This window comes from Oenanthe melanoleuca, chromosome 6 (assembly GCF_029582105.1).
Source record: "Oenanthe melanoleuca isolate GR-GAL-2019-014 chromosome 6, OMel1.0, whole genome shotgun sequence".
Taxonomy (NCBI): Eukaryota; Metazoa; Chordata; class Aves; order Passeriformes; family Muscicapidae; genus Oenanthe; species Oenanthe melanoleuca.
Window position 1 is genome coordinate 18573626 of NC_079340.1, and position 23474 is coordinate 18597099.

The window sequence follows — 23474 nt, forward strand, 5'->3', positions numbered from 1 at the left end:
GCAGGCATTGCTCTTGCCATGCACCAGCTTTGCACGGCCTCGGGACCAAGGCTTCCAGGTCTGATCAGTTAGAACAAACCTGCTCAGTTTGTCCTTACCTGCCTGCAGCTTTGTTTTGCTTGCACAACTGTGACAGCACTTTCTCAAACTCACTGGCTGGATCTAATTTGATTTGGGAAAGGACAGTCATGGGCTTGTTTATGTAAAGAGCAGCAACAAACATTTCCTGTGGGTGGGATATTTAGAACTCTTGGACAATGGCATAGTGCAGAAAAACACAGGCCTGGTACAGCAGCAGAGACATCGTGGTGTGGAGGCACAAGATGAAGGTGTGCAGAGAGGGGAGATAAGGGTTTGTTTGTTTGTGTGCATGTGTTATGTGGGGGACACACCACCAATAAATCAGGAGCCTGCAGCATGGCCCAGAATTGTGCAAAGATGCATCAGCAGAGGCACGAGGGACAAATGACCCTTCCCTAGCCTCTGTGTGATAACCAGGTCAGCCCACACCAGCCTGCAATATTCTCCTTATCATGGATGTCTCTGCCTTAGAACATAGAAAACGCTGGGAGCGTTAGGAGCTGCTGCTGCTGCATTCTCCACAGCACAAAGTCATACCTGGCATAAAGCCAGGCTGAACAAGAGCAGCTTGGCATCATAACAGTTTCTATTCTTCAGCTGCAGAATGACTACTCTGCTTTGGGAAACTCCGGAAAAAGCTAAGTTTCACTTTCTCTTTCCTGGTGATTTCCTCAGAGGTCACATGAGGGCTGTACAAAATAAAAGGAGAGGCATAACAACAGTGGGTAGCACTCTTTTGACACTGAGCATTCCTGGAGACAAGTGAGCAGAAAAGAAAAACCATGAGGTAAGAAAGCAATCCAGCCTCTGAAAGATGCTTTTTTCTCTATGCCATGGAAAATAATGCTTATTATCTACAAAAATGTAAGCAACAAGGAAAGTGTATCCAAACAACAAAAAACCTTTTATAGAATTTATTGAGGAGAATCAAAGTAAAACAAGGATGCTCTTGAATGTTGTCATGGTATTGCATCTCCAATAAGGCTCAGTCTCTGTGAGCAGAACAGAAAGTGAGAAAAATTTTGTGCTTGCTGTGTCAGGATGAAATCCAGGCTGCATCAGGTACAGCTGGTGCCCAGCCAAAGAGGTGTAATCTGTCTCTCCAACCTGTCTTTGTCACATTCCTCCTTGATTTACCTCCACACAATCTTGCAATTTTCCGCTCAGTCCTTTTTTTACCCACAAGGCTTGATTTTGCAGGTGAGCAGCAGCACATGCTGTTTCCCACAGGCTGTTAGACCTGCTAGGTGTTACAGGAGGGACAGCAAGGAAGTCTTTCTAAGAAAGGAGGATTGAGAGAAGCCTCAGTAATAGAATTGTGTGTCATTGCTTCTTTAATTGAGAGAAAGCACAGTGTGGACTAAAATGTCATCTCTGTGTTGAAAGTGTCCCCTTGAATGTGTGACAAAGGCCCATCTGTGCTCCCACACAGGGACACAGGTAGGCAACGGCACCAGGGGAAAGCCAAATAACACCCTGGCCTGGTGGCTCCCAGGTCCCATTTGGGAAAAAAAAAAAGCTGTTGCAAGGTGGAGAGGGATTGTCCTGATTTCATGTGCTGTAGAGTTTATTTCCTCTCAGTAGCTGATACAGTGTTTCAGGTTCCTTATGCCAATTTGTGGATAACACACTCACATTTTGTTTGTAGTTGTGTTTATGTTAGTAAAAGATTTCTTTGTGCTTCATGCTCTGCCACTGAGAAGGTGCACAAAAAAGCAGTAGAGAGCACAGGTGGGACAGGTGACTGGACCTGACCAAAGGCATATACCACACCAGGGAACATCTTGCCCAGTATATAAACTAGGGGAATTACCTGGAAGGGGGCAGATTGGGGTGTAGGGACAGAGCCTGGCACCGGGCAGCAGATAGTTAGCAACTGGATTGTGTAATACTTGTTTTCCTATCAATTTTATTTTTTCCTTTTATCATCATTTTTAATATATACTTTTATTATATTTTATTTTGATTCAGTTAGAAAAAACTACTGAATTCTGATCTTAACCTAAAAGTATTTCTTGTGATTCTCCTCCCCATTCCACTGCTGGGGGACAGGGGGAGATGGGTGAGCAGCAGCATCATGCTTAGCTGCCAGCTGGGCTTAAACCACAACAGGGATAAAAGAGTATTAAGGACCAGTTCTATGTCACCAGGGTCTGGTTAATAAGGGTGTGTGAGTGTGTGTGTGTGTACAGGCTGAGGCACCTGGGGAGAGACAGAAGCTCCCTAACCAGCCACTGCATGTCCAGAGCCAGCAGCTGAGGAGTCACAGGGTTAGTGAGTGAGAGTGTGGTTTGTACCAGCGACTGGAATGGGGCTGCATGCTCGTGGGCTGGACATCCCAGTGCCAGCAAATGGAGAGGCTGGGGAGATCTGGGACCCAATTCCTGGATACATTAACCATTTAATCAGTACAATCATTACATAAAAATGGTGCTATGATCTAACATGCAAGGATTCAAAAATGCAGGACATACAAAATTAGATCTATAATACAAACCATAACATCTAAAATGGTTCAGGAAATTGGCTAAATCACATTCTATATAGTTAAAGGGAATCTTATGTGATGACATCTTTTGGGAAGGCTTCAGCAATTGTTCCCAGCACAGGAAATATGTTCCTGAGGCCCAAGGTTTTGCAAGATTTACTACAAAGAGCAGCCCTCCACTTTAACATCCACAGCAACATCTGTTCCTATGTAAGAGGTGCCCTCACACACTGGCAAGAATTGCTAAAATCACTATTCAGCACTATAGACCCTACAGCTTTGGCTTGTTTCAAATCTGATTGTGGATTAAGGGAACCAGGTGAGGTATTGCCTGCCTTTAAAGTACATGCCCTGTTTAAAAATAAGAATAGCAAAAAGCTAATTGCATATAAACAACTTTTTCTTTGGTTTCTTATAGTACCATTTCCAAGGATTCCTTGAAGACTTCCCTGCTGCAGTTAGAATGTCATTTTACATGGAATTTGGAGAAGGAGGATGTAGGTCTTGAGGCCCTAGAGGAAACAATACTTGATCACATCAAGTTTGTCAAAGAATGCAAAATTACAGATTATAATATTCTCTGCTATGTATGTCACCTAAAGAATTCAAATGAGGAGGGCCTGAGAAATCTCCAGAAAGCTGAAGAAGCTATTCAAGAACATCATCCAGGTGAAATTGCCAGGAGAAGTCTTGTTACCTGGGGGAACTATGCCTGGATCTATTACCACATGCAGAGATATGAAGAAGCTCAAACTTATGCAAGCAAAGTGGAAAACAGCTGCAAAAAGCTTTCAAGTACTGCTCATGGGAAGATTCAGCTTCCAGAGGTCTATGCAGAGCAAGGATGGGCATTATTACGTTTTGGGAAGAATTACTTTGAGAGGGCAAAGGATTGTTTTGAAAATGCTCTGAAGAGTGAGCCCAATAACCCAGATTTTAATGCTGGCTATGCAATAGCAATGTTTCGCTTGGACAATTTCGCTGATTGGAACAATACAGGGACGTGGCTCTGCCTGGAGGCCCTGAAACGGGCAGTGGAACTCAACCCAAATGACACCACCCTTCTGGCATTACTGGCATTACAACTTCAGCGAATTAAACGAGGCCATGAAGGCGAGAGGTACATTGAAGAAGGAATGCAGAAAACCCCCGACTTTCCTGTTTTCCTGCGATATGCTGCTAGTTTTTACAGAAAGAGAGGAGAAGTAGACAAGGCCATGAAGATTTTGAAGAGAGCCCTGTCACTGACACCAAATTCTGTCATTGTGCATCATCAACTAGGACTCTGCTACAAATTCAAGATTCTTGATTTGAAGAAGGCAAGATACCCACCTCAAGAGGAAGTGGACAATCTCCTTGAGCTTGCCATTTTTCATTTAAAAACAGTGATAGACAAAAAGCCAGTATTTTTTTCTGCTTATTGTGACCTAGGAAACATATATGCACTAGGCAAGAGGTATGAAGAAGCAGAAGAGATATTTCAGGAAGTACTTCAGAGAAATGATGTATTCTGTGATGTCAAACAAGAAATCTACTTCAATTATGCAAATTTTCAGCAGTTTGACATGAAGTCAGAATCAAAAGCCATTAAGTATTACATAGAAGGTCTGAAAATGGAAAATGATTCCTATAAAAGAAAAAAGTGCAGTGAAGCTCTGGAGAAATTGTTGAAACAGAAAATTAGGAACGGTTTAGGACAAGCCACAGATTTTGGTACATATGGCCTCGTTCATAAGCTAAATGGTAAGAAACAAGAAGCAATTGAATGCTATGAGAAAGCCACTGCTTTGGATCCCAACAACGAAGAATATCTGAATGCATTAGCTGAGCTACAACTTTCCATCTCAAGCTAAAGCTCACAAACATCCTATGTACCAAAAATTCATTCAAACCAAGGAGGTTTCTGAAGACTCTCAACACTTTTTTTGGTTTTTGCCTTTCATTTGAAATTAGGCATTATGACCAGATGGAACACAGGTGGCATCACTTTCTGGTCATAATATAGAAACTGCAGACAGTGATTGTTCATTTGCTAAGAGAAAGCATGCTTGGATAACTGTATCATATATATATTATGAATTTATAGGTAATCTAACAGTCTTTAATGCTAACATGGGTATAAATGTTGCATTTCAGTGATGGTCTGTAGAACAAAGAATTTCTATGCTGAAATCAGATATTAACTTCTACTGAGAAAAAGGTAAGGGAATCATATTGTAACATTATGCCTGTACACTTGAAGGCCATGGTTATACTCCAATAAAATTTCTGAATTTTTTTACGTGTTTAAAAAATATCTTTTGTAGAAGAAACTTTTGTTGAAGGCTTGTTCAGTTTATTACTTTGTATGCTCTTTTAATTATGAAAAACAAACATTGTTCAGCTAGTCCTCTGGAAAGCTTACAAAATATGTATTATTGTTGTGAAGTATTAAAGTCTGTTGAGTCCATAAACTGTTGCTCCTGAGTATCTCCTTGATGACCAGCCTTCATGTTAGTAGATTAGATAAAGACAGATGGACATTCAGGAAAGTAAGAAGGATAGATTTTTGGTGGGATATAAAAAGCTGAGGAGACAGCCCCATTTATTTTCCCTGAGCTCTCAGCAAAGCTGGCTCCAGATGCATTGAGCCAAAGATTTAGACTGTGCCCAGAACAGCAACTGTCCAGTTTACCCAAAACACCCTGTGAGGAGCCACAACAGCAAACATCTAGAGAGGCAGTCTTTGAGATGCCAAAGAGATGGCTCTGGCCATGCTCCTGAAACAAGCCAAGGATAGCAAGCACACAAGAAATGACCTCAACAGCTGCGGTGGTTTATAAAGATTTCCTGAAACTTTTCCCTGCTTAGACCTGGGCAGTCTCGTTTGCCCTTGACAAAGACCAATCCGAGTCTGATTTTTAATATTAACACATTGTTACACTAGTGAAAAAGTTTCTGTGTCTTTGTGAAACACACATGTAAAGACAAAAAACCCCAGGATTATTCTCTTTCCCTTCTGGCCTCTCAGAAGGTAACACCGGCCCAGGCCCTTTGCGCGACCTGGGCCGGGCTGGGCAGGGGTGGGTGGCTCTGACACAGGGCTCGGGAAGGCACCAGGGGCCATTTCCTTAGAAAGGGGAGGGGAGGCCCTGGGCTACAATCCATGGCCCCCCCAGCATGGCCAGGGAGCCCTTGGCTCAGCAGAACCCTGCCCTGCCCCGGCCCGGATCAGCTCCAGGCAGCTGGGCCTGCGCCGCCACCCACACGGCCTGAGGGAGAAACGCCTGGGGGAGAGAAGAGAACGGGGCCTGGGGGAGAGAAAAGAATGGGGCCTGGGGGAGAGAAAAGAATGGGGTCTAGGGGGAGAGAATGGGACCTGGGGGAGAGAAGAGAATGGGGTCTAGGGGGAGAGAAGGAGAGAAAAGAATGGGGTCTAGGGGGTGAGAAAGGGGCCTCGGGGAGAGAAGAGAATGGGTCTAGGGGGAGAGAAGAGAACGGGGCCTGGGGGAGAGAAAAGAATGGGGTCTAGGGGGAGAGGAGAGAATGGGTCTAGGGAGAGAGACAGCTGGGCCCCGTTCTGGCAAGGCCAAGACTCCCCCAAGCCCCACCCTTGCCTGCTGGGCAGTGCTGGGCACAGGGAAGGGAAGACCATCAGTCTGCAGCGGGAATTGAATGTAGCAAAGGACCAAAAACAGCCATGGAAACAGAACTACCATGACTGCTTTCTGCCTGGGCCCTTACCATCCTAGCCCAGCTCCAGCACGGCCATGAAAGTCTCTTTATCATAAACAGATCCGGGCTGCCACCTGGAAGAGATCACAGGACCATTTGCTGTCCAGGCAAAGTATTAAGTCTTTCACTGCTCAGAATGAAACTTGCAGATACTATGTTCTCTCTTCTGTGTGAAAGAAGAGGACCAGGATGATGACATGCATAAAAACATGATAAAAACACCAAGGTCAGACAATAGGATGAGTCAGGTCCCAGATGAGGGAAGGAAGTGAACCATAGACTGAAACTTCTCGTTTTTATGCTATGGAAGAAGAGACTCTTATTTCCCTATAACGATATATTAGAGAGTGGGTGAATGATTTAACTGTACAAATTATCAAAGACGTTGGTGCAAGATTAAGCAAATGTTGAAATGACTGTTATCCCATAAGCTTGAATAGAGAGGACATGAAGTTCCCTGCTGCCTGCAGGGAAGAAGAAGAAAGACCCATGTTTTCAAAGATGAAGAAAACTCTTGTTTAAACTGTTATAATCTTTAAAGTGTGCCCCATAAGTTGTTATGGCCCTCAATAATAGTTGTGGGAAAACTGTTAACTGAAGAAGGGATTCTTACATAGACATTCTCCCAGGCAGCTGATCACTGTGACATCGAGGCCACAAGAAAACTGTTTCTTGTGTAAAAATCTCCATCGACTGAAGAAAGAAGTCCCTTCTCTCAAGAAAATTGGACCAAGACTATTTGAAAGATAGTAAACTGACTGAATTTTTTTTGTACATGGTTGATGTGAAAGAAAAGAAGCTGTGGAAGGGGAGAAGAAAGTGTTCTTAAAGTTTTATTCTGATTCTTATTATTTTTATTTTTAAATTATTTTTATTATTTATTATTTTTCCATATTGTTTCTACTAATACAAGTTTTCATTGTATCCATTAAAATTTAGAATTTGCCTTCCTCCTAATCCTTCCCAAGGGACCTGCAGTGCTGACAGCCATCACTGCTGCTCTTACACACACACATCACCCAAATGTCACTTCCAGCACTGCCTAACGTATCAAACCTTATACAAATGCATGCACGGTTACCATCACAGCTTCCTGCTAACCTGTTTCCTCTTCGTGCTCAGAGGCAACTGATTTCCAGGCACTGCATTGCACAGCTATAATTGCCCACAGAAGCGTGTCTCTGGTCAGGGGATGTGTGACTGAGCTTGCACAAATTCAGTCCTTTAAAATAAATATTCATGTAACTCTGCCCAGGCCCATAGTATTATCCAAATAATAAGCCAGAAAACTGATACTAAATACGCAGTGCTCAAGCAAGAGGCCATCAAGAACAGAAACATTTCTGTTTCTCTAGAAAACATTACGAGTCTAATTGAATGAAGCTTCTGCATTTGCTGCTATGCAGTGCAGATCTCCCTGAGAGCAGTCAGCCCAGCTACAGCTTGCTCTGAAGTGAAAGCAGCAGAGCTCTAGAAAGATTTCTGAATTTTCCTCTGCAGAGCCCAGCAAGTTACAGAGATGGCTGCAGAAAGGCATTGCACAACTGTTCTCTTACTTATCCTATATTAAGCACATTCCTGCATTTCCTCTAAAAGGCATCCATGTGAAACCATAGTATAAAGATACAACTAAATTAGTAAAAAGCAAGGAAACTAGGGCAAAGTTCTGCATTTCAGAAAGAAGATGCCTGCATTTTCGTATTTGTACCAAGCAGTGTACCAAGGAAAACAGATGCTTGACACAGAAGCAGAGACAAGAAACTCATAGATAATAATAGCATAGTTAATCATGAGTGTCCACTTCTGGTTTTGACATACCAGTACCTTTCAAAAACTTTTTTTACTGTAACTATCTGCAACGTCTATGTTCCGTAAAATACATGGATTTGTGTAGATGCTTTTCCTACTCAATCCACTGCCTCTTTTCATCACCTATCCAAAACCAGGTTGCTAGAATCATGAATGCTACTCTGAGTAGTAGCTGTACTAACCTTGATCTTTGAGCTCTGAACCATCAGCTCCAACAATCCCTCCACACACACACAAACACACAAACACACAAACAGACACTTAAATGAGACACAAGGGCTGGGGGTGTGTTTGTGTGTGTATGTTACTAAGGCTCTCCACATTCCAGTAGAAACCAGAACTTCTAATATGGAAGACTGGTTTGCTGGGTTCTTTTAAAAGAAGGGAAAGGATGGAAGAGGAAAAGGAGGGAAAAGAAGAGAAGAATAAAAAAGGGAAAGAACAGTTACCAGCTACTAACATCTTTGCTGTCATGCTGATGGTTCTGGTTTCTTCTTCCTCTCACCGGATTCTGTTTGAGTCATTTTTACAAGTGTGTTAATATCCCTTTTACACCTTTCTTTTTCTTCCATGACCTGCAGCTTCAGGTTACATCTGAATTTACCATATGTAGTGCTAATTATGTATGTTACAATCTGTGTCTGGTTCTCTTCGTTACCTCCAAAGTCAATTCTACAAAGTCCGCTCTGCCTTTTTTTTTTTTGTTTGCTTGTTTGTTTGTTTGTTTGGTTGGTTTTTTTTTCAAACTAAGGATCAGTGAATTACTTGTTCACAGGTGCTCCAGTCCCCAGGCCATTCCCATCTCTGTTGCCATGTGTGTAGCCTGTAGCAGGCATTGCTCTTGCCATGCACCAGCTTTGCACGGCCTCGGGACCAAGGCTTCCAGGTCTGATCAGTTAGAACAAACCTGCTCAGTTTGTCCTTACCTGCCTGCAGCTTTGTTTTGCTTGCACAACTGTGACAGCACTTTCTCAAACTCACTGGCTGGATCTAATTTGATTTGGGAAAGGACAGTCATGGGTTTGTTTATGTAAAGAGCAGCAACAAACATTTCCTGTGGGTGGGATATTTAGAACTCTTGGACAATGGCATAGTGCAGAAAAACACAGGCCTGGTACAGCAGCAGAGACATCGTGGTGTGGAGGCACAAGATGAAGGTGTGCAGAGAGGGGAGATAAGGGTTTGTTTGTTTGTGTGCATGTGTTATGTGGGGGACACACCACCAATAAATCAGGAGCCTGCAGCATGGCCCAGAATTGTGCAAAGATGCATCAGCAGAGGCACGAGGGACAAATGACCCTTCCCTAGCCTCTGTGTGATAACGGGTCAGCCCACACCAGCCTGCAATATTCTCCTTATCATGGATGTCTCTGCCTTAGAACATAGAAAACGCTGGGAGCGTTAGGAGCTGCTGCTGCTGCATTCTCCACAGCACAAAGTCATACCTGGCATAAAGCCAGCCTGAAACAAGAGCAGCTTGGCATCATAACAGTTTCTATTCTTCAGCTGCAGAATGACTACTCTGCTTTGGGAAACTCTGGAAAAAGCTAAGTTTCACTTTCTCTTTCCTGGTGATTTCCTCAGAGATCACATGAGGGCTGTACAAAATAAAAGGAGAGGCATAACAACAGTGGGCAGCACTCCTTTGGTTCTGAGCATTCCTGGAGACAAGTGAGCAGAAAAGAAAAACCATGAGGTAAGAAAGCAATCCAGCCTCTGAAAGATGCTTTTTTCTCTATGCCATGGAAAATAATGCTTATTATCTACAAAAATGTAAGCAACGAGGAAAGTGTATCCAAACAACAAAAAACCTTTTATAGAATTTATTGAGGAGAATCAAAGTAAAACAAGGATGCTCTTGAACGTTGTCTTGGTATTGCATCTCCAATAAGGCTCAGTCTCTGTGAGCAGAACAGAAAGTGAGAAAAATTTTGTGCATGCTGTGTCAGGATGAAATCCAGGCTGCATCAGGTACAGCTGGTACCCAGCTAAAGAGGTGTAATCTGTCTCTCCAACCTTTGTCACATTCCTCCTTGATTTACCTCCACACAATTTTGCAGTTTTCCGCTCAGTCCTTTTTTTACCCACAAGGCTTGATTTTGCAGGTGAGCAGCAGCACATGCTGTTTCCCACAGGCTGTTAGACCTGCTAGGTGTTACAGGAGGGACAGCAAGGAAGTCTTTGTAAGAAAGGAGGATTGAGAGAAGCCTCAGTAATAGAATTGTGTGTCATTGCTTCTTTAATTGAGAGAAAGCACAGTGTGGACTAAAATGTCATCTCTGCGTTGAAAGTGTCCCCTTGAATGTGTGACAAAGGCCCATCTGTGCTCCCACACAGGGACACAGGTAGGCAACGGCACCAGGGGAAAGCCAAATAACACCCTGGCCTGGTGGCTCCCAGGTCCCATTTGGGAAAAAAAAGCTGTTGCAAGGTGGAGAGGGATTGTCCTGATTTCATGTGCTGTAGAGTTTATTTCCTCTCAGTAGCTGATACAGTGTTTCACGTTCCTTATGCCAATTTGTGGATAACACACTCACATTTTGTTTGTAGTTGTGTTTATGTTAGTAAAAGATTTCTTTGTGCTTCATGCTCTGCCACTGAGAAGGTGCACAAAAAAGCTGTAGAGAGCACAGGTGGGACAGGTGACTGGACCTGACCAAAGGCATATACCACACCAGGGAACATCTTGCCCAGTATATAAACTAGGGGAATTACCTGGAAGGGGGCAGATTGGGGTGTAGGGACAGAATCTGGCATTAGGCAGCAGGTTGTGAACAACTGGATTGTGTAATACTTGTTTTCCTATCCGTTTTATTTTTTCCTTTTATAATCATTATTAATATATACTTTTATTATATTTTATTTTCATTCAGTTAGAAAAAACTACTGAATTCTGATCTTAACCTAAAAGTATTTCTTGTGATTCTCCTCCCCATTCCACTGCTGGGGGACAGGGGGAGATGGGTGAGCAGCAGCATCATGCTTAGCTGCCAGCTGGGCTTAAACCACAACAGGGATAAAAGAGTATTAAGGACCAGTTCTATGTCACCAGGGTCTGGTTAATAAGGGTGTGTGAGTGTGTGTGTGTGTACAGGCTGAGGCACCTGGGGAGAGACAGAAGCTCCCTAACCAGCCACTGCATGTCCAGAGCCAGCAGCTGAGGAGTCACAGGGTTAGTGAGTGAGAGTGTGGTTTGTACCAGCGACTGGAATGGGGCTGCATGCTCGTGGGCTGGACATCCCAGTGCCAGCAAATGGAGAGGCTGGGGAGATCTGGGACCCAATTCCTGGATACATTAACCATTTAATCAGTATAATCATTACATAAAAATGGTGCTATGATCTAACATGCAAGGATTCAAAAATGCAGGACATACAAAATTAGATCTATAATACAAACCATAACATCTAAAATGGTTCAGGAAATTGGCTAAATCACATTCTATATAGTTAAAGGGAATCTTATGTGATGACATCTTTTGGGAAGGCTTCAGCAATTGTTCCCAGCACAGGAAATATGTTCCTGAGGCCCAAGGTTTTGCAAGATTTACTACAAAGAGCAGCCCTCCACTTTAACATCCACAGCAACATCTGTTCCTATGTAAGAGGTGCCCTCACACACTGGCAAGAATTGCTAAAATCACTATTCAGCACTATAGACCCTACAGCTTTGGCTTGTTTCAAATCTGATTGTGGATTAAGGGAACCAGGTGAGGTATTGCCTGCCTTTAAAGTACATGCCCTGTTTAAAAATAAGAATAGCAAAAAGCTAATTGCATATAAACAACTTTTTCTTTGGTTTCTTATAGTACCATTTCCAAGGATTCCTTGAAGACTTCCCTGCTGCAGTTAGAATGTCATTTTACATGGAATTTGGAGAAGGAGGATGTAGGTCTTGAGGCCCTAGAGGAAACAATACTTGATCACATCAAGTTTGTCAAAGAATGCAAAATTACAGATTATAATATTCTCTGCTATGTATGTCACCTAAAGAATTCAAATGAGGAGGGCCTGAGAAATCTCCAGAAAGCTGAAGAAGCTATTCAAGAACATCATCCAGGTGAAATTGCCAGGAGAAGTCTTGTTACCTGGGGGAACTATGCCTGGATCTATTACCACATGCAGAGATATGAAGAAGCTCAAACTTATGCAAGCAAAGTGGAAAACAGCTGCAAAAAGCTTTCAAGTACTGCTCATGGGAAGATTCAGCTTCCAGAGGTCTATGCAGAGCAAGGATGGGCATTATTACGTTTTGGGAAGAATTACTTTGAGAGGGCAAAGGATTGTTTTGAAAATGCTCTGAAGAGTGAGCCCAATAACCCAGATTTTAATGCTGGCTATGCAATAGCAATGTTTCGCTTGGACAATTTCGCTGATTGGAACAATACAGGGACGCGGCCCTGCCTGGAGGCCCTGAAACGGGCAGTGGAACTCAACCCAAATGACACCACCCTTCTGGCATTGCTGGCATTACAACTTCAGCGAATTAAACGAGGCCATGAAGGCGAGAGGTACATTGAAGAAGGAATGCAGAAAACCCCCGACTTTCCTGTTTTCCTGCGATATGCTGCTAGTTTTTACAGAAAGAGAGGAGAAGTAGACAAGGCCATGAAGATTTTGAAGAGAGCCCTGGCACTGACACCAAATTCTGTCATTGTGCATCATCAACTAGGACTCTGCTACAAATTCAAGATTCTTGATTTGAAGAAGGCAAGATACCCACCTCAAGAGGAAGTGGACAATCTCCTTGAGCTTGCCATTTTTCATTTAAAAACAGTGATAGACAAAAAGCCAGTATTTTTTTCTGCTTATTGTGACCTAGGAAACATATATGCACTAGGCAAGAGGTATGAAGAAGCAGAAGAGATATTTCAGGAAGTACTTCAGAGAAATGATGTATTCTGTGATGTCAAACAAGAAATCTACTTCAATTATGCAAATTTTCAGCAGTTTGACATGAAGTCAGAATCAAAAGCCATTAAGTATTACATAGAAGGTCTGAAAATGGAAGATGATTCCTATAAAAGAAAAAAGTGCAGTGAAGCTCTGGAGAAATTGTTGAAACAGAAAATTAGGAACGGTTTAGGACAAGCCACAGATTTTGGTACATATGGCCTCGTTCATAAGCTAAATGGTAAGAAACAAGAAGCAATTGAATGCTATGAGAAAGCCATTGCTTTGGATCCCAACAACGAAGAATATCTGAATGCATTAGCTGAGCTACAACTTTCCATCTCAAGCTAAAGCTCACAATCATCCTACATACCAAAAATTCATTCAAACCAAGGAGGTTTCTGAAGACTCTCAAAACGGTTTTTGTTATTTGCCTTTCATTTGAAGTTAGGCATTATGACCAGATGGAACACAGGTGGCATCACTTTCTGGTCATAATATAGAAACTGCAGACAGTGATTGTTCATTTGCTAAGAGAAAGCATGCTTGGATAACTGTATCATATATATATTATGAATTTATAGGTAATCTAACAGTCTTTAATGCTAACATGGGTATAAATGTTGCATTTCAGTGATGGTCTGTAGAACAAAGAATTTCTATGCTGAAATCAGATATTAACTTCTACTGAGAAAAAGGTAAAGGAATCATATTGTAACATTATGCCTGTACACTTGAAGGCCATGGTTATACTCCAATAAAATTTCTGAATTTTTTTACGTGTTTAAAAAATATCTTTTGTAGAAGAAACTTTTGTTGAAGGCTTGTTCAGTTTATTACTTTGTATGCTCTTTTAATTATGAAAAACAAACATTGTTCAGCTAGTCCTCTGGAAAGCTTACAAAATATGTATTATTGTTGTGAACTATTAAAGTCTGTTGAGTCCATAAACTGTTGCTCCTGAGTATCTCCTTGATGACCAGCCTTCATGTTAGTAGATTAAATAAAGACAGATGGACATTCAGGAAAGTAAGAAGGATAGATTTTTGGTGGGATATAAAAAGCTGAGGAGACAGCCCCATTTATTTTCCCTGAGCTCTCAGCAAAGCTGGCTCCAGATGCATTGAGCCAAAGATTTAGACTGTGCCCAGAACAGCAACTGTCCAGTTTACCCAAAACACCCTGTGAGGAACCACAACAGCAAACATCTAGAGAGGCAGTCTTTGAGATGCCAAAGAGATGGCTCTGGCCATGCTCCTGAAACAAGCCAAGGATAGCAAGCACACAAGAAATGACCTCAACAGCTGCGGTGGTTTATAAAGATTTCCTGAAACTTTTCCCTGCTTAGACGTGGGCAGTCTCCTTTGATCTTGACAAAGACCAATCCGTGTCTGATTTTTAATATTAACACATTGTTACACTAGTGAAAAAGTTTCTGTGTCTTTGTGAAACACACATGTAAAGACAAAAAACCCCAGGATTATTCTCTTTCCCTTCTGGCCTCTCAGAAGGTAACACCGGCCCAGGCCCTTTGCGCGACCTGGGCCGGGCTGGGCAGGGGCGGGTGGCTCTGACACAGGGCTCGGGAAGGCACCAGGGGCCATTTCCTTAGAAAGGGGAGGGGAGGCCCTGGGCTACAATCCATGGCCCCCCAGCATGGCCAAAGAGCTCTTGGCTCAGCAGAACCCTGCCCTGCCCCGGCCCGGATCAGCTCCAGGCAGCTGGGCCTGCGCCGCCACCCACACGGCCTGAGGGAGAAACGCCTGGGGGAGAGAAGAGAACGGGGCCTGGGGGAGAGAAAAGAATGGGGCCTAGGGGGGAGAGAAAAGAATGGGGTCTAGGGGGAGAGAATGGGGCCTGGGGGAGAGAAGAGAATGGGGTCTGGGGGAGAGAATGGGGCCTGGGGGAGAGAAGAGAAGAGAATGGGGTCTAGGGGGAGAGAAAAGAATGGGGTCTAGGGGGAGAGAACGTGGCCTGGGGGAGAGAAAAGAATGGGGTCTAGGGGGAGAGAAGAGAACGTGGCCTGGGGGAGAGAAAAGAATGGGGTCTAGGGGGAGAGAAGAGAATGGGGTCTAGGGGGAGAGGAGAGAATGGGTCTAGGGGGAGAGACAGCTGGGCCCCGTTCTGGCAAGGCCAAGACTCCCCCAAGCCCCACCCTTGCCTGCTGGGCAGTGCTGGGCACAGGGAAGGGAAGACCATCAGTCTGCAGCGGGAATTGAATGTAGCAAAGGACCAAAAACAGCCATGGAAACAGAACTACCATGACTGCTTTCTGCCTGGGCCCTTACCATCCTAGCCCAGCTCCAGCACGGCCATGAAAGTCTCTTTATCATAAATAGATCCGGGCTGCCACCTGGAAGAGATCACAGGACCATTTGCTGTCCAGGCAAAGTATTAAGTCTTTCACTGCTCAGAATGAAACTTGCAGATACTATGTTCTCTCTTCTGTGTGAAAGAAGAGGACCAGGATGATGATATGCATAAAAACATGATAAAAACACTAAGGTCAGACAATAGGATGAGTCAGGTCCCAGATGAGGGAAGGAAGTGAACCATAGACTGAAACTTCTCGTTTTTATGCTATGGAAGAAGAGACTCTTATTTCCCTATAACGATATATTAGAGAGTGGGTGAATGATTTAACTGTACAAATTATCAAAGACGTTGGTGCAAGATTAAGCAAATGTTGAAATGACTGTTATCCCATAAGCTTGAATAGAGAGGACATGAAGTTCCCTGCTGCCTGCAGGGAAGAAGAAGAAAGACCCATGTTTTCAAAGGTGAAGAAAACTTTTGGTTAAACTGTTATAATCTTTAAAGTGTGCCCCATAAGTTGTTATGGCCCTCAATAATAGTTGTGGGAAAACTGTTAACTGAAGAAGGGATTCTTACATAGACATTATATTTCCATTCTCCCAGGCAGCTGATCACTGTGACATCGAGGCCACAAGAAAACTGTTTCTTGTGTAAAAATCTCCATAGACTGAAGAAAGAAGTCCCTTCTCTCAAGAAAATTGGACCAAGACTATTTGAAAGATAGTAAACTGACTGAATTGTTTTTGTACATGGTTGATGTGAAAGAAAAGAAGCTGTGGAGGGGGAGAAGAAAGTGTTCTTAAAGTTTTATTCTGATTCTTATTATTTTTATTTTTAAATTATTTTTATTATTTATTATTTTTCCATATTGTTTCTACTAATACAAGTTTTCATTGTATCCATTAAAATTTAGAATTTGCCTTCCTCCTAATCCTTCCCAAGGGACCTGCAGTGCTGACAGCCATCACTGCTGCTCTTACACACACACATCACCCAAATGTCACTTCCAGCACTGCCTAACGTATCAAACCTTATACAAATGCATGCACAGTTACCATCACAGCTTCCTGCTAACCTGTTTCTTCTTCGTGCTCAGAGGCAACGGATTTCCAGGCACTGCATTGCACAGCTATAATTGCCCACAGAAGCGTGTCTCTGGTCAGGGGATGTGTGACTGAGCTTGCACAAATTCAGTCCTTTAAAATAAATATTCATGTAACTGCCCAGGCCCATAGTATTATCCAAATAATAAGCCAGAAAACTGATACTAAATACGCAGTGCTCAAGCAAGAGGCCATCAAGAACAGAAACATTTCTGTTTCTCTAGAAAGCATTACGAGTCTAATTGAATGAAGCTTCTGCATTTGCTGCTATGCAGTGCAGATCTCCCTGAGAGCAGTCAGCCCAGCTACAGCTTGCTCTGAAGTGAAAGCAGCAGAGCTCTAGAAAGATTTCTGAATTTTCCTCTGCAGAGCCCAGCAAGTTACAGAGATGGCTGCAGAAAGGCATTGCACAACTGTTCTCTTACTTATCCTATATTCAGCACATTTCTGCATTTCCTCTAATAGGCATCCATGTGAAACCATAGTATAAAGATACAACTAAATTAGTAAAAAGCAAGGAAACTAGGGCAAAGTTCTGCATTTCAGAAAGAAGATGCCTGCATTTTCCTATTTGTACCAAGCAGTGTACCAAGGAAAACAGATGCTTGACACAGAAGCAGAGACAAGAAACTCATAGATAATAATAGCATAGTTAATCATGAGTGTCCACTTCTGGTTTTAACATACCAGTACCTTTCAAAAACTTTTTTTCCTGTAACTATCTGCAACGTCTATGTTCCGTAAAATACATGGATTTGTGTAGATGCTTTTCCTACTCAATCCACTGCCTCTTTTCATCACCTATCCAAAACCAGGTTGCTAGAATCATGAATGCTACTCTGAGTAGTAGCTGTACTAACCTTGATCTTTGAGCTCTGAACCATCAGCTCCAACAATCCCTCCACACACACACAAACACACAAACACACAAACAGACACTTAAATGAGACACAAGGGCTGGGGGTGTGTTTGTGTGTGTATGTTACTAAGGCTCTCCACATTCTAGTAGAAACCAGAACTTCTAATATGGAAGACTGGTTTGCTGGGTTCTTTTAAAAGAAGGGAAAGGATGGAAGAGGAAAAGGAGGGAAAAGAAGAGAAGAAGAATAAAAAAGGGAAAGAACAGTTACCAGCTACTAACATCTTTGCTGTCATGCTGATGGTTCTGGTTTCTTCTTCCTCTCACCGGATTCAGTTTGAGTCATTTTTACATGTGTGTTAACATCCCTTTTACACCTTTCTTTTTCTTCCATGACCTGCAGCTTCAGGTTACATCTGAATTTACTATATGTAGTGCTAATTATGTATGTTACAATCTGTGTCTGGTTCTCTTTGTTTCCTCCAAAGTCAATTCTACAAAGTCCGCTCTGCCTTTTTTTTTTTTGTTTGTTTGTTTGTTTGGTTTTTTGTTTGTTTGTTTTTTCAAACTAAGGATCAGTGAATTACTTGTTCACAGGTACTCCAGTCCCCAGGCCATTCCCATCTCTGTTGCCATGTGTGTAGCCTGTAGCAGGCATTGCTCTTGCCATGCACCAGCTTTGCACGGCCTCGGGACCAAGGCTTCCAGGTCTGATCAGTTAGAACAAACCTGCTCAGTTTGTCCTTACCTGCCTGCAGCTTTGTTTTGCTTGCACAACTGTGACAGCACTTTCTCAAACTCACTGGCTGGATCTAATTTGATTTGGGAAAGGACAGTCATGGGTTTGTTTATGTAAAGAGCAGCAACAAACATTTCCTGTGGGTGGGATATTTAGTTCTCTTGGACAATGGCATAGTGCAGAAAAACACAGGCCTGGTACAGCAGCAGAGACATCGTGGTGTGGAGGCACATGATGAAGGTGTGCAGAGAGGGGAGATAAGGGTTTGTTTGTTTGTGTGCATGTGTTATGTGGGGGACACACCACCAATAAATCAGGAGCCTGCAGCATGGCCCAGAATTGTGCAAAGATGCATCAGCAGAGGCACGAGGGACAAATGACCCTTCCCTAGCCTCTGTGTGATAACGGGTCAGCCCACACCAGCCTGCAATATTCTCCTTATCATGGATGTCTCTGCCTTAGAACATAGAAAACGCTGGGAGTGTTAGGAGCTGCTGCTGCTGCATTCTCCACAGCACCAAATAATACTTGACACAGAGCCAGGCTGAACAAGAGCAGCTTTGTGTCTTATCAGTTTCGATTCTTGAGCTGCAGAACGACTATTCTGCTTTAGGAAACCCACAAAAAAGCTAAGTTCTGTTTCTCAGAAATTTCCTCAGAGATCACATGAGGGCTGGGATCAAATAAAAGGAGAAGCATAACAACAGTGGGTAGCACTCTTTTGACACTGAGCATTCCTGGAGACAAGTGAGCAGAAAAGAAAAACCATGAGGTAAGAAAGCAATCCAGTCTCTGAAAGATGCTTTTTTTCCTCTATTTAATGGAAAATAAATTTAAATGTAAGCCGTGAGGAACATGCATCCAAACAACAGAAAATATTTTACAGAACATTTAGAGAGGAATCATAATAAAACAGGGATGCTCTTGAATGTTGTCTTGTTATTGGTTCTCCAATAAGGCTCAGTCTCTGTGAGTGGAACAGAAAGTGAGAAAAATTTTGTGCATGCTGTGTCAGGATGAAATCCAGGCTGCATCAGGTACAGCTGGTGCCCAGCCAAAGAGGTGTAATTTGTCTCTACAACCTGTCTTTGTCACATTCCTCCTTGATTTACCTCCACACAATCTTGCAATTTTCCGCTCAGTCCTTTTTTTACCCACAAGGCTTGATTTTGCAGGTGAGCAGCAGCACATGCTGTTTCCCACAGGCTATTAGACCTGCTAGGTGTTACAGGAGGGACAGCAAGGAAGTCTTTGTAAGAAAGGAGGATTGAGAGAAGCCTCAGTAATAGAATTGTGTGTCATTGCTTCTTTAATTGAGAGAAAGCACAGCGTGGACTAAAATGTCATCTCTGTGTTGAAAGTGTCCCCTTGAATGTGTGACAAAGGCCCATCTGTGCTCCCACACAGGGACACAGGTAGGCAACGGCACCAGGGGAAAGCCAAATAACACCCTGGCCTGGTGGCTCCCAGGCCCCATTTGGGAAAAAAAAAAAGCTGTTGCAGGTGGAGAGGGATTGTCCTGATTTCATGTGCTGTAGAGTTTATTTCCTCTCAGTAGCTGATACAGTGTTTAAGGTTCATTATGCCAACTTTGTGAGAACACACTCACATTTTGTTTGTAGTTGTGTTTACCATAATCAAGGATTTCTTTGGGCCCCATGCTCTGCCAGTGAGGAGGTGCAGAAGAAAGCTGTAGAGAGCACAGCTGAGATGGGGGATCTTACCCAGCCAAAGGCATATACCACACCAGGGAACATCTTACCCAGTATATAAACTAGGGGAGTTACCTGGAAGGGGGCAGATTGGGATGTAGGGACAGAGCCTGGCACCGGGCAGCAGATAGTGAGCAACTGGACTGTGCACCACTTGTTTTCCTTTCAATTTTATTTTTTCCTTTTATCATCATTTTTAATAGAACAACTATTATATTTTATTTTGATTCAGTTAGAAAAAACTACTGAATTCTGATCTTAACTTAAAATTTTTACTTGTGATTCTCCTTTCCATTCCACTGCTGGGGGAGAGGGGGAGATGGGTGAGCAGCAGCATCATGCTTAGCTGCCAGCTGGGCTTAAACCACAACAGGGATAAAAGAGTATTAAGGACCAGTTCTATGTCACCAGGGTCTGGTTAATAAGGGTGTGTGAGTGTGTGTGTGTGTGTACAGGCTGAGGCACCTGGGGAGAGACAGAAGCTCCCTAACCAGCCACTGCATGTCCAGAGCCAGCAGCTGAGGAGTCACAGGGTTAGTGAGTGAGAGTGTGGTTTGTACCAGCGACTGGAATGGGGCTGCATGCTCGTGGGCTGGACATCCCAGTGCCAGCAAATGGAGAGGCTGGGGAGATCTGGGACCCAATTCCTGGATACATTAACCATTTAATCAGTATAATCATTACATAAAAATGGTGCTATGATCTAACATGCAAGGATTCAAAAATGCAGGACATTTAAAATTAAATCTATAGTACAAAACGAAACACAGAGGTTTAGGAAACAAATTAAATCATACTCTATAGAGTTTAAGGGAATCTTATGCAATGACATCTTTTGGGAAGGCTTCAGCAATTGTTTCCAGCTCAGGAAATATGTTCCTTAGGCCCAAGGTTTTGCAAGATTTACTACAAAGAGCAGCCCGCCACTTTAACATCCACAGCAACATCTGTTCCTATGTAAGAGGTGCCCTCACACACTGGCAAGAATTGCTAAAATCACTATTCAGCACTATAGACCCTACAGCTTTGGCTTGTTTCAAATCTGATTGTGGATTAAGGGAACCAGGTGAGGTATTGCCTGCCTTTAAAGTACATGCCCTGTTTAAAAACAAGAATAGCAAAAAGCCAATCAGATATAAACAATGTTTTCTTTGGTTTCTTCTAGCACCAATTCCATGGACTCCTTGAAGACTTCCCTGCTGCAGTTAGAATGTCATTTTACATGGAATTTGCAGAAGGAGGATGTAGTTCTTGAGACCCTAGAGGAAACAGTACTTGATCACATGAAGTTTGTCAAAGAATGCAAAATTACAGATTATAATATGCTCTCCTATGTATGTCACCTAAAGAATTCAAATGAGGAGGGCCTGAGAAATCTCCAGAAAGCTGAAGAAGCTATTCAAGAACATCATCCAGGTGAAATTGCCAGGAGAAGTCTTGTTACCTGGGGGAACTATGCCTGGATCTATTACCACATGCAGAGATATGAAGAAGCTCAAACTTATGCAAGCAAAGTGGAAAACAGCTGCAAAAAGCTTTCAAGTACTGCTCATGGGAAGATTCAGCTTCCAGAGGTCTATGCACAGCAAGGATGGGCATTATTACGTTTTGGAGGGAATTACTTTGAGAGGGCAAAGGATTGTTTTGAAAATGCTCTGAAGAGTGAGCCCAATAACCCAGATTTTAATGCTGGCTATGCAATAGCAATGTTTCGCTTGGACAATTTCGCTGATTGGAACAATCCAGGGACGCGGCCCTGCCTGGAGGCCCTGAAACGGGCAGTGGAACTCAACCCAAATGACACCACCCTTCTGGCATTACTGGCATTACAACTTCAGGTATTAAAACAAGCCAAAGAGGGCGAGAGATACATTGAAGAAGGAATGCAGAAAACCCCCGACTTTCCTATTTTCCTGCGATATGCTGCTAGTTTTTACAGAAAGAAAGGAGAAATAGACAAGGCTGTGAAGATTTTGAAGAGAGCCCTGGCACTGACACCAAATTCTGTCGTTGTGCATCATCAACTAGGACTCTGCTACAAATTCAAGATCCTTGAATTGAAAATGGCAAGATACCCACCTCAAGAGGAAGTGGACAATCTCCTTGAGCTTGCCATATTTCATTTAAAAACAGTGATAGACAAAAGGCCAGTATTTTTTTCTGCTTATTGTGACCTAGGAAACATATATGCACTAGGCAAGAGGTTTGAAGAAGCAGAAGAGATATTTCAGAAAGTGCTCCAGAGAAATGATGTATCCTGTGGTATCAAACAAGAAATCTACTACAATTATGCAAATTTTCAGCAGTTTGACATGAAGTCAGAATCAAAAGCCATTAAGTATTACATAGAAGGTCTGAAAATGGAACACGATTCCTATAAAAGAAAACAGTGCAGTGAAGCTGTGGAGAAATTGTTGAAACGGAAAATTAGGAAGGGTTTAGGACAAGCCACAGATTTTGGTACATTTGGCCTCGTTCATAAGCTAAATGGTAAGAAACAAGAAGCAATTGAATGCTATGAGAAAGCCATTGCTTTGGATCCCAACAACGAAGAATATCTGAATGCATTAGCTGAGCTACAACTTTCCATCTCAAGCTAAAGCTCACAAACATCCTATGTACCAAAAATTCATTCAAACCAAGGAGGTTTCTGAAGACTCTCAAAACTGTTTTTGTTATTTGCCTTTCATTTGAAGTTAGGCATTATGACCAGATGGAACACAGGTGGCATCACTTTCTGGTCATAATATAGAAACTGCAGACAGTGATTGTTCATTTGCTAAGAGAAAGCATGCTTGGATAACTGTATCATATATATATTATGAATTTATAGGTAATCTAACAGTCTTTAATGCTAACATGGTTATAAATGTTGCATTTCAGTGATGGTCTGTAGAACAAAGAATTTCTATGCTGAAATCAGATATTAACTTCTACTGAGAAAAAGGTAAGGGAATCGTAACATTATGCCTGTACACTTGAAGGCCATGGTTATACTCCAATAAAATTTCTGAATTTTTTTACGTGTTTAAAAAATATCTTTTGTAGAAGAAACTTTTGTTGAAGGCTTGTTCAGTTTATTACTTTGTATGCTCTTTTAATTATGAAAAACAAACATTGTTCAGCTAGTCCTCTGGAAAGCTTACAAAATATGTATTATTGTTGTGAACTATTAAAGTCTGTTGAGTCCATAAACTGTTGCTCCTGAGTATCTCCTTGATGACCAGCCTTCATGTTAGTAGATTAAATAAAGACAGATGGACATTCAGGAAAGTAAGAAGGATAGATTTTTGGTGGGATATAAAAAGCTGAGGAGACAGCCCCATTTATTTTCCCTGAGCTCTCAGCAAAGCTGGCTCCAGATGCATTGAGCCAAAGATTTAGACTGTGCCCAGAACAGCAACTGTCCAGTTTACCCAAAACACCCTGTGAGGAACCACAACAGCAAACATCTAGAGAGGCAGTCTTTGAGATGCCAAAGAGATGGCTCTGGCCATGCTCCTGAAACAAGCCAAGGATAGCAAGCACACAAGAAATGACCTCAACAGCTGCGGTGGTTTATAAAGATTTCCTGAAACTTTTCCCTGCTTAGACCTGGGCAGTCTCGTTTGCCCTTGACAAAGACCAATCCGTGTCTGATTTTTAATATTAACACATTGTTACACTAGTGAAAAAGTTTATGTGTCTTTGTGAAACACACATGTAAAGACAAAAAACCCCAGGATTATTCTCTTTCCCTTCTGGCCTCTCAGAAGGTAACA

The 23474-nt window shown here is 42.5% G+C and overlaps 3 protein-coding genes across 3 annotated transcripts; all 3 read left to right on the forward strand.

Moving 5' to 3' along the window:
- The first annotated feature begins 846 nt into the window (after positions 1–846).
- On the forward strand, positions 847–5040 carry LOC130254788 (interferon-induced protein with tetratricopeptide repeats 5-like). The gene is made up of 2 exons (XM_056494782.1): positions 847–868; positions 2988–5040. The coding sequence occupies exons 1-2, from the start codon at positions 864–866 to the stop codon at positions 4420–4422; spliced, it is 1440 nt and encodes a 479-aa protein (XP_056350757.1). The 5' UTR covers positions 847–863; the 3' UTR covers positions 4423–5040.
- A 4666-nt stretch (positions 5041–9706) lies between these two features.
- Positions 9707–13935, forward strand: LOC130254791 (interferon-induced protein with tetratricopeptide repeats 5-like). Its single transcript, XM_056494787.1, has 2 exons — positions 9707–9788; positions 11901–13935. The coding sequence occupies exons 1-2, from the start codon at positions 9784–9786 to the stop codon at positions 13333–13335; spliced, it is 1440 nt and encodes a 479-aa protein (XP_056350762.1). The 5' UTR covers positions 9707–9783; the 3' UTR covers positions 13336–13935.
- A 4711-nt stretch (positions 13936–18646) lies between these two features.
- LOC130254792 (interferon-induced protein with tetratricopeptide repeats 5-like) lies at positions 18647–22908 on the forward strand. The gene is made up of 2 exons (XM_056494788.1): positions 18647–18773; positions 20879–22908. Exons 1-2 carry the CDS (start codon positions 18769–18771, stop codon positions 22311–22313), a joined length of 1440 nt encoding a protein of 479 aa, XP_056350763.1. The 5' UTR covers positions 18647–18768; the 3' UTR covers positions 22314–22908.
- The last annotated feature ends 566 nt before the right edge of the window (positions 22909–23474 follow it).